Genomic DNA, 16,069 nt, shown 5'->3' with positions numbered 1-16,069 from the left:
TCGGGACTGGGGGAAGGCTATCTCGGAAATAATCTGCCCACGCGTTAAGCTGCTTTATCCCCGCCGAGCTTCAGCCAGACAGAGGCTGCTGCTTCATTAGGGAAGTCGGCAGAGTGCGAGAAAGAAAAAGTGACACTGGGTGTGGAGTTAACTTTAAGACAAATATTTGCCCGTGAACTAGAGGCGCGTGTGCTCATCGCTCACATGGAGACCTGACTGGACCCTGACAGGCAGACCTGGAGCAGAACCTGCTGCCCTGCGCTCAGTCTGGGAGGCAGGAGGCGTAAAACAAGTACACACTGGGAATTTAACCACAGCGAGAAGCTGGCAACGGTGGTCTGGGCATGGACGGCACTGGATTTTGGATATTCCTGATAACCACTTGTGTTATTCCAGGTAGGTTGCTCTGCTTTTCTCAACACCTGGTGAATCATTGTGATGTGACGTGTGGATCCAGGTGAAAGACATGATTGATTGTTCTGTATCAAATATAAACCAATCACAAAGAAGAGATCGATCAATAGTATAAATGATCGCATAATAGCTATAAAAACGTAATTGTTGTATTTTTAATTGGTGGTTGCTTTATAGTTTTCTGTAACCTGCTTTTATTAAGAGCCTGGCAGTTATCTTGTTATATTTAGATTTAGGCTTTTATTTTTGACCAATTATTGTGTATTGTATGAATACATAGTGTTTTAATAATGTATTGTGTCCATTTTACATTAGTGTTACATAGATAAGTATTCATTTAAAGACTAAAAAGAGTACAGTGGGCTAAAATAAAAAGGTTGCCACTTCCTGATTAGCCACTCTTGATAAATGGTGTATATGTTGTAATTGATTAATTATTAACAAATCACATGCCATCGATATAAACTACTTTTAGGTTGGTAACCGTTACTATAACCCAAGAGTTCTTATTATTACAACTGATCGATGAAGTATGAATGAATGATGTATTAATGATAACCAAAGCTATTAGCTACTACAACTTATAAACCCCATATAAGGGGTGTGATGATTTTTTGGGGATTTTTAAAGTGAAGTTAATTTTCAATATTCTGTACAGTAGGTTCATTTTTTTTCATTTCACCATCTTAAAACCCATTTTGCTTAATTCAGTGCTACTGTTTCATTTTTAGGAGCAACAAACTTCATAACGTCTTCATACACAAATTATTTAATCTCTGAATCTATATGACTTTTACTCCCAATCAGTGCAGAAGTCATAGCAGGCTCTTGCATTTGTCCAGTGAGTCCTAGACAGTTGTCCAACTAAAGTCGCCTTCAGCAGGTGCACTGGTGTAATCACACTAAGATGTGGCCGCCCCTGCAGATGGCATCCTCTCATTTTACAATGTTATATGTGTGTGTGTGTGTGTGTGTGTGTGTGTGTGTGTGTGTGTGTGTGTGTGTGTGTGTGTGTGTGTGTGTTTGAATGACTGTAACTCTTGCCTCATTGTAACAGGTGCAGCTGTGTAATCACTCTAAGCTTGGGGCAAACATGCAGCTAGCATCAGACTTGCGGCTGTGTAATAAAAGGGGGGTGATGGTATACACATTACGTAATGACAAAAGTGATTGTGGCAGCATACGGATGTGTTTAGCTGCTGTGACATCTGCTGTGATTGCTTTTTTCACTCAGTCAGTGGTAAACCCCCCTGTGCTAAAGTTGTAGCAGTAATTTGCTGGTGTGTATACATGTGTGTACGTGTTATTTCTGAGTGTGAGGCCATGCCATGTGTGGGATTGTCATGTTGAAGGACAGGGCAGTGGATTAGAGCAACACAGGGAGCAGGAAGGGTATAACTACATGACTGCTGCCAAGTCCCAGCCTGCTGACTGTTGCTACAGTGTGTCTGTCTTCTCCTGGCTGGTACAGACTCAGAGTCTGTCAGTGGGTGTCCCAGCAGGTTGATGTGAGTGCTGTCAAAGGCAATCACTGAGATGCTTCCACATATAAGTTTGCAGCCTCCTACTGCAGAAAGACACAGAAAAGGTTGACCGAGACTGACAGACATGCATTTTTGCATAATCCACTGTCCGCAGCTGGAACACACAGACACTGCTCCACAGAAATAATCCAGCACAAGCACATAGCCTGCTGTCCTCTTCCTCTTTTGTTTGTCTTTTCTTTGTGCACCCCCCTCTCCAGATTCAGCCCATTTGAAGCCCCCCCTTCATTGTCTCTTAATCAGTTGATCTTCCTCCACAGACATTTGTTTATTTCTCTCTATCTCCTCTCTCTCTTGGGTTTTTATTCTCCTCTCATGTCCCAAAACAGACGCAGCAGCAACAGTCATTATAATCCTGTGAGCTGCCCGCTGAACACCGGCCAAGTGCACACTCCACGTTCCTGCAGTGCCACAGAGATTACACACCCACAAAAAAACATGCACACACATCCATGCATGTGCAGACAGATCCCAATCAAAAACAATGAGAGATTATTATCGATTTCGTGGAAAATGAGAGAAGAACTTAAAAATCAAAAGGCGCACGCATGATTTGTCAAAGTGAATATCCCAAAATCTGTTTCCATTGTTGGTAAAGTTTTTCACTGCAATCATATGGTTTGAAGCAATAAGTGTCTTGTGGAATAAAAAACGAATAACAGGAACTGGTATCCAGTCTTATCACAAACCTCTGAAGGTCGGTCACTTTCAGGCTCCACGTAGTTTTGCAATAGCAAGGTTTTAGCCCGAGTATTGTGTGCATTGTGTGTCAGTTGGTCTTCACCGCGCTTTAGTTTCCCCACATTGTACCAAGTCACAACGCCAACGACATAAACACAGTGTGTAAACCCCCCCGATCAATCACAGATTTAAAATCCTAAAGATTAAACAGTTAATCTGTTCTCTCTTCTTTCTCTCGCTGTGGTTTTTCATTTTCTCGTCTGCCGCATGAGTTTAGTTTTTTTTGTATGTGTGACCTTCTGATTGCTGAAGGTAAATGTATATTGTTCAGCCTTGAAACATTACAGTTTCCAGGAATGATCTTTATTATTAGCACCGCTGCAGATAATGACGTCAGCTCCAAGACGTATATTTGTAAATAACTGAAATACAGATTTGGTGCCAATGTGCCAAAATTATTGGCACTTGGAATTTCTCTTACATTTCAGATGTTAGTTTCCGTATTTGGCTGAAGAATACATTTAAAAAGTCTCTAAATTCTGTGGCTGCTGATTCAGGGACAGTTTTGGATCTTGATGCATTAGTTTCATTGTTTTAGACGGGTGTTAAATGTCTCTGGATGATAATGTTTGTCTGGACCACTTTTATTGAGATATCTCAACTCATTGATGGATTGCTGATTGACTAACTAGTTTTAGTTCATTCAGCTCTCACTAACAGAGTTGTTAAAGTGCCATTTAGGTTGTTTCCAAGGTGAAATCTTTTATAGATGTATCAGTCACCACAGCACTCTTGAAAAAACGATTTTCCTAATCTCAGTAAGGCTTTCCTGCTTAAATAATGGTCCAATAAAGCAATTATCATACTTACATTTGCATTGGTGCATCTGTAAACTCTTTACCAAAAAGCCTACAGCAAAAACCTGCCACTGTTTCTCTGTTTAACTCTCACACATACAAGAAGAGGTTATAAATGACTCGTCGTATAATGATAATGATGAAGAAAGATGGAGGATATCCACTCAGGATATGAACAAAAATCCCAGCACCACGTTGTGATGCTCTTGCTGTTTTTGCATGGTGCACATTCAAGTGTGAAACAATATTGCTATTGTTTTGCTACGTTCCCATGGTCGTCTCTTGCCAGTGTGCCGCTGTTTATAGTTTATTGTCATGAGGGCTGAGGTCATTTCCCATCGTCTGAACAATAGAAGAATGCCAATGGACACAGCGGAAAAGAGGAAGGTGGGAGAGATGTGGGACCAACGAGATATGAAAGGGTGTGCGTCTTCGTGTCAGAGAGGTTAGCTCCGTGTGTGTTCTGTTCTCACCTAAAGCCCCTTAATCAGCTCAGCAAAGGAGCCCAGTAGGGGGGACTCTCAGTGGGACGTGTGTGTTTTTGTGTATTAAGTATACGGTTAAGACAAAGAAATCAGACACAAGTGAAAGCAATCTTTCCAACTTGATATAAAGCAGGATTGACTTGTGGTTCATCCATGTTTACTGAGAATCTTTTTACGTTTCCTCTTGTTAACTATGGATAGAAGTTGGAGGATGAGCCATTAATGCACCAAAAACCTAATCTAAAGACAATCTCACGCTAATATGCAGGTTGTGACAGGCTCATTTCAGTCTCTGTGCTAAACTCAGCTAACATACACTGACTGTAACTTCAAATATACTGTATATTGTATGTCTTTTTACAAAAATGTGAAACTATCTTTAATAGATGTCATAATACATTTCATCCATCTCCTGTTTTAGTAATGGCAGTTTGAAAGATTGCTTATCAGAAAATGGAGAATGTTGCAGTTAACTTTTTAATAAAAGGCTGAACCTGATGAAAGTGAGCCTCACACACATGCTCATCACAGCAAATCTTCTCTCAGTTAAATTCTTAAATGATTCACATTCAGTATTATGAAGTTTTGTGGCGTAGTCAGAATCATATTAACAATAGAGCCCTATGAAGCATTTAGTAAAGATTTGAAAAACATGTTTTGAATAATTATCTTGACAACATTAATACTAATGAAAAAGTAAAAAAAAATCTTTCTGAAAGGCACGGAGCTTTAAAAACATGCACAAACATATTTTAAACGACTGAATCTTCAAAGTGCTTCCACAGAAAAACATTTTGTAATAGTGAGCTGTCCATATGTATCGCAGCAAATAGACAACGATGCTGATGCACTTTAATATCCTAAATACTGTAATCTCCTCACACTGCTGGCCTTCTACCCTCGCAACGATGCACACAAACACACACAATGATTTATAAAAGTGATCTCCAGCTCTAATACAAAACTATTAAACATATTAATAGCAATAAAAACATGAGGCTCAGATTGTAGTTCACATCATGTGATGGTCATCTTTTTGATGAATGATGTCAGCAGAGCAAAGGTCTAACGGTACTTCTAAGCTTTTGCGTGCATGTTTGCATGCATACAACTTGCACAAATGTTGCGTTTATACCAAAGATGCTTTTGCTTATAAAATGCTTTTTATACAGATTCATATCATAAGACAAGTCCAAACTAATCTATTGAAGTAAGGAATGAATACATGTTCTAATTGAGGCTTTGTTTTTATGTTTTCATCTCTTAGGTGATGGCACTAACATGCTGTCACTTTCTCCGTCTCAAAAATAAATTTAGAATAAATGTCATCATAAAGTCTTCAATCAGTTGAATTTTAATTTCTTTCTTGAATACTTTCATAGCCAGTGTAACTTTTGAAACCAGCAAAATCATCAACTTGCTCTTTCAAATGTTGCAGGTGGCAGAAAAGCAACATTTATGCAGTTTTAAGAGAGCAGAGTGACATTCAAGCTGCACAGAGTAAACATTACTATATAGCCTTGTTTATTTTGTCAGAACTCGACTTGAAGACAGCTTCAAGTAAAACACTTTTCACTTCTTGTAATTTATAACGACAGTCTTGTGAGAAAATTGCTGATTTCCGATTGCTGACCTCTCCTAGTTTATGAGACAGTTTAAGGTTAAAGCATTACTTCATTACTTCCTGTTTAACAAGGAGACCTTGTCAGAGAGAGGAAGAGCTTTAATTTGTATGCTATCATCCCAGAATGTTTTTGTCTATTGCCTTTGTGAAAGAGACAAGAACAGTGATGGACCGATCAATAGCCCTCCGTTAATAACATGGAAATATTGGATTACATGATGAACCATGAACTATAGTGCCTGATTGTATCTGCTTCTTTAAAAATACAATATTTCAAACATGGAAATCCCCCCTGGGTATATGGGTTACACTCACACTGTAGTTCAGCTTTGTGTTCATGTAGTAACATGTCCAGTCCAGTTCAAATCAGAATCAGAATCAGAACCATGTATTGCCATGTATGTTTACACATACAAGGAATTTGTCCTGGCGGGAGGTGTATAACATAACATAACATAACATAAAAAGTGACCAGCTGACTGAGCTCTCGCCATACTTCACAGTAATGTCAGAAATAATTACATTTATTGTGTCATTATTTATAGTGGCCAACATTTTGCTGCTTTGTCACTCACATATTACTTATATTTGCAACCCCTGGTCTTTCATTCCCTGTTGCATGACTAATGAGATGACGACTTTGGGGTGACATTGTTTTATCAAAAGGGGATGTAAAATATATCTTGGGAGTAAAAGAAAATATCACATGATCATCTTGTTTGTGAAGGTAATGTGTATGTTTGTTATAGTAATATATATTACTATATTTATCAGGTTTTAAGTACGTTTTGATGAAAGCTGGATTTAAAAAGCGATATTCTTTCCCCTACAAATTAAAAAAACAAAGTTTTTAAAACCAAACCCATTTCAAATACATATGATAAGAATAATTAATATCTTAGAGAACTTTCAGGCCAAGTTCCTATGAGAACTAAATTGGCAGTGGTTGTCATGTCTGGATGTATTGCTATCTCTTCAGCACTTATCTCTTCACTTATATGTCATATATTATTTTGCTGCAGCCACGCAAAGAGGAAGAGGGGATTTTAAATGGATTAACTATAAAGTAAAAGGATTTGCTAATACAAAAAAGGGAGGTGAAAGGTTTCTCTGTGTGTGTGTGTGTGTGTGTGTGTGTGTGTGTGTGTGTGTGTGTGTGTGTGTGTGTGTGTGTGTGTGTGTGTGTGTGTGTGTGTGGAATGAGAGCAGCCATTGTTCTGAGCTTTTTACTTTAATATCCCATCATTGCTCTTCATCCTGCATCATGAATAACAGTAAATGTGAAGCCTTCAGATTAAACATGATGTTATTTACAGTTTATCAGACAAACCCAAGTAAACACACATGACTGGTGTACGCCCAGGAAGTGGGTGTACATGTTGTGGATTTGTGAAAGGGGATCAGCAAATCAGTGGGTATAGTAACCAAACAAATCATGCTTATTTATACCTCACTCTAATCCACGACCTTTGACCTCAGCTCACCTCTCACGCTGTTAAAATCTATCACTTTTGACAGATCAGCTCAACGTGCTGTGCGGACTGTGAACGGCTTAGATCATGCATGTCTAATGCTGCCAACGTGTGTATGTGTATATGTGTGTGTGACGTGCGTATACCCAGCATAAGTGAAAGCATTTAAAAAAATGTATTTACCTCCTTCAGGAATAAATGGCCAGACTGTTGAAATGGATGATGGGAAGTGGGGGTATGCTGGCTCAAAAGTGGATCTCCGCTGTCGGTTCATCAACAGCCTCCCACCTGTCAAAATCTCTCAGGTATTCAGCAAAATAGAAAAATTCAATAATTCAGCAAACATTTTAAATAATTTAAAGCCTATTTCAATGCACATAAACATGTTCTGCTTTAAGCTTAAAGAAAAATCATCCAGTCTCGCTCAACAGAGGCCACATTCAAAAGCATCAGATGCCTCACATGAAAGTTTTTCTTCTGGAATCAAGTTTAGGGATCATTCCAGCCATCTTGCCTGTTTTAGCCAATTACCTATATTTATTATTACTTGGTTTGATTTCCAATGACATGATTTCCCACTGTCGAGGAAGTAATTATCATTTCAGTGGCGTTAAAATCAAGAGGAATCCCTATTCTGCATTACTACTAAACAATGATGACAAATGCATGTTTGATATTCATCTGTGTGGTCAGATAAAACAAAAGTGTTTTGCCTAAGACCACTATAATTACGATAAAAGTGTCAGATGTCTGTGGTTCATATCAGACACACTTCCCTCATCATGTATTTCTTCCATTTCATCCATTCTTCTCATTCAAGGTAACATGGCAGAAGCTGGTGAACGGCACTAAGCAGAACGTGGCCATCGCCAACCCCTCCCTTGGTGTGTCTGTGGCCCCACCATACAGGGACCGTGTCAGCTTCAAGAATGCAGCAGTGAGGCGACGAACTCCGACTCTGGAGGACACCACCATCAGCTTCTCCTTGCTCCGCCTCTCAGACGAGTCCAGCTACATCTGTGAATACACCACGTTCCCTGCAGGGAACCGAGAAAACACTGTAAACCTCACTGTCTACGGTAAGACTGGTTTGTGATGGTGTGATCCTGAAGTGAAATACAGGACAATTGTTCTTCTCACAAATGATGGAGGATGTTAAATGGGAAATTACGGTTGTTGTACGGACAAAACATTCGAGATATAACGTTATACATTCAAGCTTCTCATTTAACTCTCGGCAAATAAAGCTAATGAGCTTATTTCCAAAAATGTCTAAATATCTCATTTAAGATTTTGAATGACATAAAGTCCTCATTACTTTAGCGATGTTTTTATTCAAGGAACTAGTTTCGGATTTTTTTAAATCAAACTACTGCTGTTTCCAAATTCAAGAATAAACTTTCACACTTTAAAAAATACCCTATACAGTTTTCTGGATGCAGAAATGTTGTGATTGTGATGACTTTATACTTAATCTTATACTAAAATGTCGTTGTTGTGTGCAAATTAATTTGTAATATTGAGTTTAGAGGAGAGGTTGACTGCTGTTCATTTTTACTGTAGAATCAAAGTTAAAGCATGTATCTGTCAGTATCTCGTACAGCTGTCGTGAGTTAAACATTATACTATTATTATGCTTAGAAAACATTCTAATGCCAGATTAAAGTTTGTTTTTTATTTTCATTCTCTCAGTTCGGCCAACAACTCAGATGAGTCTGTCCACACCGACACTAGTGGCTCATTCATCCAATCTGAAAACCCCAGTGGCCACCTGCATCTCTGCCAACGGAAAACCACCCGGCACCATCAAGTGCGTGTGTGCTTTAGTGGAAGAAGAAGTGTTTTCTCTCTTGAATTCACCCCTCCTTTTTAGAGTTTTACGACAGCATGCGTACCGAGCTGCCCTTGTTGTTTAAAGCTCTCTCTAAAGCAGCCAACATCGATGTATCTCTGTGTTCTAGATGGGAGACGAGGGTGCCAGGAGAAGCGACCACCCGAGAGTACAGGAACTCAGACGGGACATTCACTGTCCAGAGTGACTATATTTTAGTGCCCAGCAGAGAAACACACAAGGAGACGCTCACCTGTGTCACCACCTACAACGAGGAGGTTTTCACTGACAGTGTCACCCTCGACATTCAGTGTAAGTTTTTTTTCACACAAAACAATTGACTTCTTTTCTTTAATTTGTTCTTGAGAAAGGTCCTGAGAAAAGTCCATGTCAGATACATGACATGTTCGCAAACTGCAGAATTGTTTGTACCTGTGTTCTTATGATGATGAAACCCACTGTCCTCCCCTGAAAGCACACTATGCCAGTTGAAATGCACTAATCAGTAAATGCCCCAGGGCTGTGTGCACACACAGAAACTGAAATGCCCAAACAAAAGTCTTAAAGGAGGAGGAATACCAGACGACCAATGTTAAAGAAAAACTACAATAGTTCAGAAGTGGAGGTACTTCGGAAGGAAGAACAACCTTGAACAATCCTATGCTTGATGAATTCTGCTTTTCAAGGATAGGAAGAACTGACATTAAATGAACAAAATGTAATAACCAATTTTTACCGAACATGTCAGCACTCCAACTGCAAAAGTAATTTGATTGGAAGACATTTTTTCATAAAAACAGTTGGTGAATGAGGCCAATAAGCTCACCACTTTGTAGGTAAAATATTAACACTACTACAAGCTCATTTTCTGTTATTCGTATATGTTGGTACCAGATGAGCCAGAGGTTTCGGTGGATGGGTTTGATGGAAACTGGTACCTAAACCGAGAGAATGTCCAGTTGAGCTGCCAAGCTGATGCCAACCCAGCCGTCTCTCTGTTTCAGTGGAGACTGTGAGTACAACTCACTTTGTGTTTCAACGTAACTGTGTTTATTTTCATTTTACAGAACTTACAAATCCCTACACACATATACATACGCACATCAATGTGCAGACAAAGAAAACAAGAAAGAACAACAATACGAATGTAAAACAGATCAAATTTAATAAATAGAAAAAATAAATACATTCTAGACAATTTCTCATATATATATTTGATATACCTCGTTTACTGTCAAATCTTGCTTAAGTACCATGAATATATCTTTTTTGCCTCTATCATTGAAGTCCTCGACATATGTAGTCGGTTGGCTTCCTGCACATACAATGGGCTTATTGTTCTGTCATTGACAGGTGTGAATAGGCTGTATACTGTTTCTAAAACAGATGGATAGGTCACATTTTGTTAGACCATTTTGTTGTTGTCTCTTCTCTTTTGTTAATTCTATCTTTTGGGAAATGGGATGCATACCACAAGAGTTAAAAAAGTTATTCACATGGACACAATGTTCCACAACTTGTGTGAACTTCTTGATTTTTAACTGTTTAATTTTCTGTATGTTCTACAGGGTTAATGGCTCCATACCAAGCAATGCTGACATCCGGGACAACGTCCTGACCCTTAAAGGGCCGGTCACGTATGACATGCAGGGCATCTATGTGTGTGATGCAACCAACAGCATCGGGACACGATCAGGATCTGTGGAGATCAGCATTATCGGTATGTTTACCTGGAGTTTGGGATCATTTGATTTGACACTTACTGTATCCCCAAAGCTACTGTAAACAAGGAATATGTTTGTTTGAATTCTGCGTGTGTTTTCTCTGTAGAAAAGCCTCTACCGCAGATCGCAACTGGTGATGTCATCAGCGTAATTGCCTTATTACTGGCTGCTGGAGTTCTCATGGGCATTACTATCACCGTCCTGGTGCTCAAAATAAGAAGTAGAAAAGGCAGCGCCTCGTACGTAACTAGTCATATCTCAATCGTCCCATCAGGCTTTGTATCCTCTACCGTCCTCATCATCTAACGTTTATTCTCTTTGATCAGAAATGCCTCTCCGTCCAGAAAACTGTCCCAGCCAATAAGGAAAAGACCAGCAGATGATATCCAGGTAATCTGACTGGTTGTGCTTGTACTTAATTTATCACATTTTCAAAGAGACCCACACTAAATTGCAATGTAGTACGATAATAGAGAAAATAATGAATGCTACTACTGGCTAGCTGAGGCGGTCTAAGCCTTACAAGAGTGCAGTCATTGATTGCTGATAATAACAAAACATAATGCTATATTACAATAGAAAACAACGATATCTTTCTATCTAAATTGTATTTAATTTGTTCCTCGCTGCCCTGTGTATTTTATTTCACATTCACTGACGCAGATCGGTCACCTGTCAAACAATCACTGTGGACATAGTGAGTCCACTCACAAAAACATGATGTCATCCATAGCAGCCAGACTAACCCACCCCTCCATTTGTTCCTTCCTAAAAGTTTTAGCAGCTTTGTGAATAAGTCTCAAAAGAAAACTCTTCAGATCCTTTGTGAATACGGTTAGTCAATAGCTAGTGTTGTGTTCTACTATGTTTGGTAATGTTTAAGTAGTTTAAGTAAGATTCAAGCATAATTTTATATCGACTTGTTATGAATCTCAACTCAACTGTTTAAAATGCTTATTAGTTCATTAATATGCAGAAGTCATATCAAACACTCTGCACACCAACACATGTGCTTTCAATTACTCAGGCTGATTAGACTTCTGCTCAGGTTGAATTCAGGGTCATAAGAATGACAAAGGTGTAATTTGTCCCACCATAACAGAAGAGCAAGGTAGAAGTCAATTTAAAAAACTTCTTCAAACGTAACTTGTGCATTCATCCTCGCATTTGCAGCGAGATTCTATGCAGCTCTTATCAACGTCAAAGTCAAAGTCAGCTTTAATGTCAATTCTTCCACATGTGCAAACATACAAAAGAAAATACAGTCCTCTCCTGTCCAACATAAAGTGAATACAGATAATAATAATAATAATAATAATAATAATAATAATAATAATAATAATAATAATAATAATAATAATAAAGTGCAAATAGGTTTAAAAAAAAAAAGAACACAACATATAATGTATATTAAGAAAACTATCAGTCCGTATTTTAGCAGCAGTCAGACATTGGAGATCAGCCCTGACTCATGTGGACACTCTCCAGCTATCGTCACACTGTTCCTTATGTGGGACTTATAGCTCTGTACTAGATTACGTGCTGTTTAATGTATAATAATTAACATATGTAAAGGCTCGGTCATAACAGCATTTACAATTGCAAAATGGTTTGTAAAATCCCTTTATTTTAGTGATATCTGTGTGATCAGACGATTTGTTTGAAGAGTGCTTTGCATGGATTTGTAGTTCCAAACCATCAGAACAGTGCTGACCTTTAAGGGAAACAGAGAAAGGCTGACCCAATCATAAAAACATTGCTCACAGGGTACATTTAGGTACATGTACTATATGCATGCGTGTACAGTATATCTAACTTGGGTACATCTTTAAGCGTATCTCGTTTCTCCGCAGCACTCAGGGCGGTTTTATGAAGAGCTTCCAAACACGGCAGACTATGTGAGCTACAGACTGGCCTGCAACAAGGATGACTACCCAGATCCCTACTCCCCTCCCATCAAGCCTCAGATCACATTTCTGCCCCAACACCCCTACCACTCCACACAACCAACTACTGCAACCAGCAGCAGCGGTACCAACACGCCAAAAAACACCTTGTCTCCTCTTTCACACACCACTGCCATCTTTAAATACCCCTCTGTCCCAGGTTTGTCTTCTCCTCCGCCGGGAGTGGCAGCGTACACTTTTCCTAAAGAGCAGTACGTCTGAACTGACACTTTGGACACAAAGTCAAACATCTAAAGCGATTTCAGATGAAACGACAAGATGAAAACTCTTTCCTAAGAGGGGTTGGAAATATGAGGCTAACCCTGGACTATCAGGCGGCGTGTCTCCACTGTCTGCATCATTACGGACGGCTCTGGAGGTCAAAGGACAAATCAACTTTTGTTGTTGAATTTTGGATGTCCAATTTTTTTAAATATTTTCTCTTTTGGCTGGTCTTTTTATTGTGTTATCTATTCTTTGTAAAGGGAACATTGTGAACCATGTTTCAGATGTTTAGGATAGATGCAGGTCAAGTTAAATATGATTTGACTGTCATCGGAAAAAAGGATATTGCATGGATGTATAACATTTGATTGGAAAATACTCCAAACTAAATGGATAGGATTATCTTTTGATGTCTGATGTGGTTGACCCCTTAGTTAATCCTCTATTGTTTCATTTTGTAAGAAAAAAAAGAAAAAAAGCATAATAATTTCCTACTTTCTCTTTGATGCCCGCTCTTTATCCTGCGTCGTACACACTAAAAAAAAAACATTTTCCTGAGGAACAGCAGACCTCACCTTTTGGTTTTACCTCCTGTTAATACTTTTGCTGTGCTTGTATTTTTGTATCGTTTATGTTTTTCTGGTAAAGGAGAAAAATCTAAAAAACATTTTTATTTACTAAAGGCATTTTGTTGAAATGTATGTTTCTATTTGTGGTATTTGTGGATTTTAGTATTCATTGACACTGGTTGTTGGATGAGGCTTGAATTTTTAGCATTTAAATAAAAATCAAGATCAAGTAAACTTGTATCAACAGTGATTGAAAATTACAAAACAATACAACTCTTATTCTCTTTCTTTATTCTAAAAGAGTATTTGTTTTCTTAGGTTTCGCATTAAGATGTTCTCTAAGAAACATTCCCGAACAAGTAAAACTGTCTAGTGTACATTTTTTCCTGAGAGATGTTTTAGAGTAATTATGTTGGTAATATCATCAGTAGCATTTCTACTCCAGTGTGTTTGTACGCGAGCAGCTAACGCTCACTGGATGCCCGCTTTGGTCCAGACTGAAATATCTCAACTGTTTGATGGGTGGTAACCATGGATTTTTTTCATTTGTCTTGTGCCAATTAGCAAATGTTAGTACGCTGACACACTTATGTTTAACATTATAGGTCTACCTACTAAATAATGTTAGCATTTCGTCATTTCAAGCCATGTCAGCATGCTAACGTTAACAGTGAGCTCACAGAGCAGTTAGCATTGTGGACTTTCAGTCATGTGGCACTAATTATTCAGGATTATTGTTACCACAGAAAACTGTAATTCTATTAAATATAATCTGCTATTCTCTGACCTACTCATCGGGTCACATCACACAGTTAAACTAATGTTTCATGGATTTGAATAATCATCACTGCCTGAAGCAATGCAGCCTGGATCCTCCTGTTTAGCCTACTTCTCATTATAGATCATATTGACTTCTAAAGGTTACAGCTTATATGATGAGCAAATATATATATATATATATAAGTGTAAGAAACTGTTGCAGTTCACTGTTTAATATACATTTGGTTGCTCAAGAGATGATCTAAATGAATGCAAGTTACACAGATGAAACACATAATGTGTTTTATCTGTGTAACTTGCATTCATTTAGATCATCTTCCATTATGGAAGGTATTTCTTGAGTTTAGCTACTATTTCCCAAAGGGTTAAAGTCAGCATGGGAGCTTCATAGCCATCAATATTTTTGAAATCCACAATGGATCACATGACCTATGTGAAAGCTCACTCGTAGTTGACCGACAGAGAAATACCACCTGACTGCAGTTACCCTCAGCTTTATGGAACAGTTAGCTTTTAAGGCCCATACATTTACGGTTTGGTTCAGTCTCCTCAGACAACCCTGTCTCCTAAAAATTACGTTCCCCCACAACTAATACGCATTCTCAATTACGTCAGGGAGGAGATACGTTTCTGATCAAACGTAATTGAGAATGCGTATTAGTTCTGGGGGAATGTAATTTTTAGGAGACAGGGTTGCCTCAGAACATAGTTATTGGCATTTAGCAGTTTAAGATTCAGATATTTAATTCCCTTAGGAGTTGGTGGAAACTAAAACAAAGGAGAGCGAATATTGTATTTGAGGTTGCAATTTAAAGACTTAATTCTCTGCTCACAGATACAACTCCTCTAAATCCTTGCAAATAATTGTTTGCTGCGATACTAATGCTAATATCGTATTGAGAACCTTTAACTTTATAAGATGGAAACAAACAGGACTCCAAATAAATGTTACTCGGTAACTACTGGGTATAGCATATGGAACGTTTATAAGGAGATCATATTTCAGTGTTGTTTACAACTTCTGTCTGCTGCCCTCAGGGTTTAAAATAAAGTTAAATCAGTTGTCCTCAAGCATCATCGTTTTCACACCCTACTCACTTAAAGCAACCAAAAGCAAACATTTTTTGCGTGTTACAAAATTGGGATCAATAATAGTTTCTGTTAGAGTCCCAGGCTGCCCATTGTGTGCTGATGAAATCCCTGACAATGAATCCCTAACTCCCCGAGCGAACAGTTTGCTACACATCCACTGCGTCCAGCTCTCATGGGGCGCTCACAGACTTTCCGGCCTTGATGTTCAGCTCCAGCTTCAGCTGCCAGCTCAGCATGCCCGAGCTTCCCTTTTATTTCAAATTCTTTTTTCTTTAGCATCATCGTTCCATGGCACAGTGAGCTTCATATTCAAACCCTTGGGGAGTGTTGGATCATTATCAGAGGGATGAGGCTGCCTCATGGTGAACCGGAAAGTTGTTGGTTATGTCTCTCTTTCATAAACAAAATTCTGCCTTTTTTTGTGCAAAAAAAACAACATATTGACATTAGTGCTCCGTAACAAACACTATATAAATGCATATATGTTAAATGTTGCCATATTACTTAATATATATATATTCAAAATACTAGGACTTCCTTCTGCATTCTATCATGATAAGAGAAGTATCTTTGAATGCCTTTCCAACATTTCAGTCTCTGCCAAGTGAAGAAAAGTGATCTCTGTCCTTCATTCATTCATGACACACGTCTCGTATTACATACTCATGGCTTCACTTAACAGTTCCTCCTCCTCTTTTTTCTCTTTTATAAACACGTCACTCACATAAGGATTCTTTGAAAACACAGAATAATAGTAATTGTTCATGATTATGTGTATGTGCAATATCAGCATCTTGACTTTCCATTTTTAAATGTTGGTCTGCA

At 38.5% G+C, this 16,069-nt stretch overlaps 1 protein-coding gene across 1 annotated transcript; it reads left to right on the top strand.

The window, feature by feature from the left end:
• Positions 1-344: 344 nt before the first annotated feature.
• nectin1a (nectin cell adhesion molecule 1a) lies at positions 345-12,800 on the top strand (the record flags this gene model as incomplete). The annotated part of the gene is made up of 10 exons (XM_079214352.1): positions 345-396; positions 7,270-7,382; positions 7,898-8,156; positions 8,770-8,887; positions 9,039-9,220; positions 9,803-9,920; positions 10,477-10,628; positions 10,739-10,871; positions 10,959-11,022; positions 12,486-12,800. The coding sequence occupies 10 exons, from the start codon at positions 345-347 to the stop codon at positions 12,798-12,800; spliced, it is 1,506 nt and encodes a 501-aa protein (XP_079070478.1).
• Positions 12,801-16,069: the final 3,269 nt, after the last annotated feature.

Source organism: Taurulus bubalis (genome assembly GCF_910589615.1).
Source record: "Taurulus bubalis genome assembly, chromosome: 2".
NCBI lineage: Eukaryota > Metazoa > Chordata > Actinopteri > Perciformes > Cottidae > Taurulus > Taurulus bubalis.
This window is presented reverse-complemented; position numbering and strand designations above follow the sequence as displayed.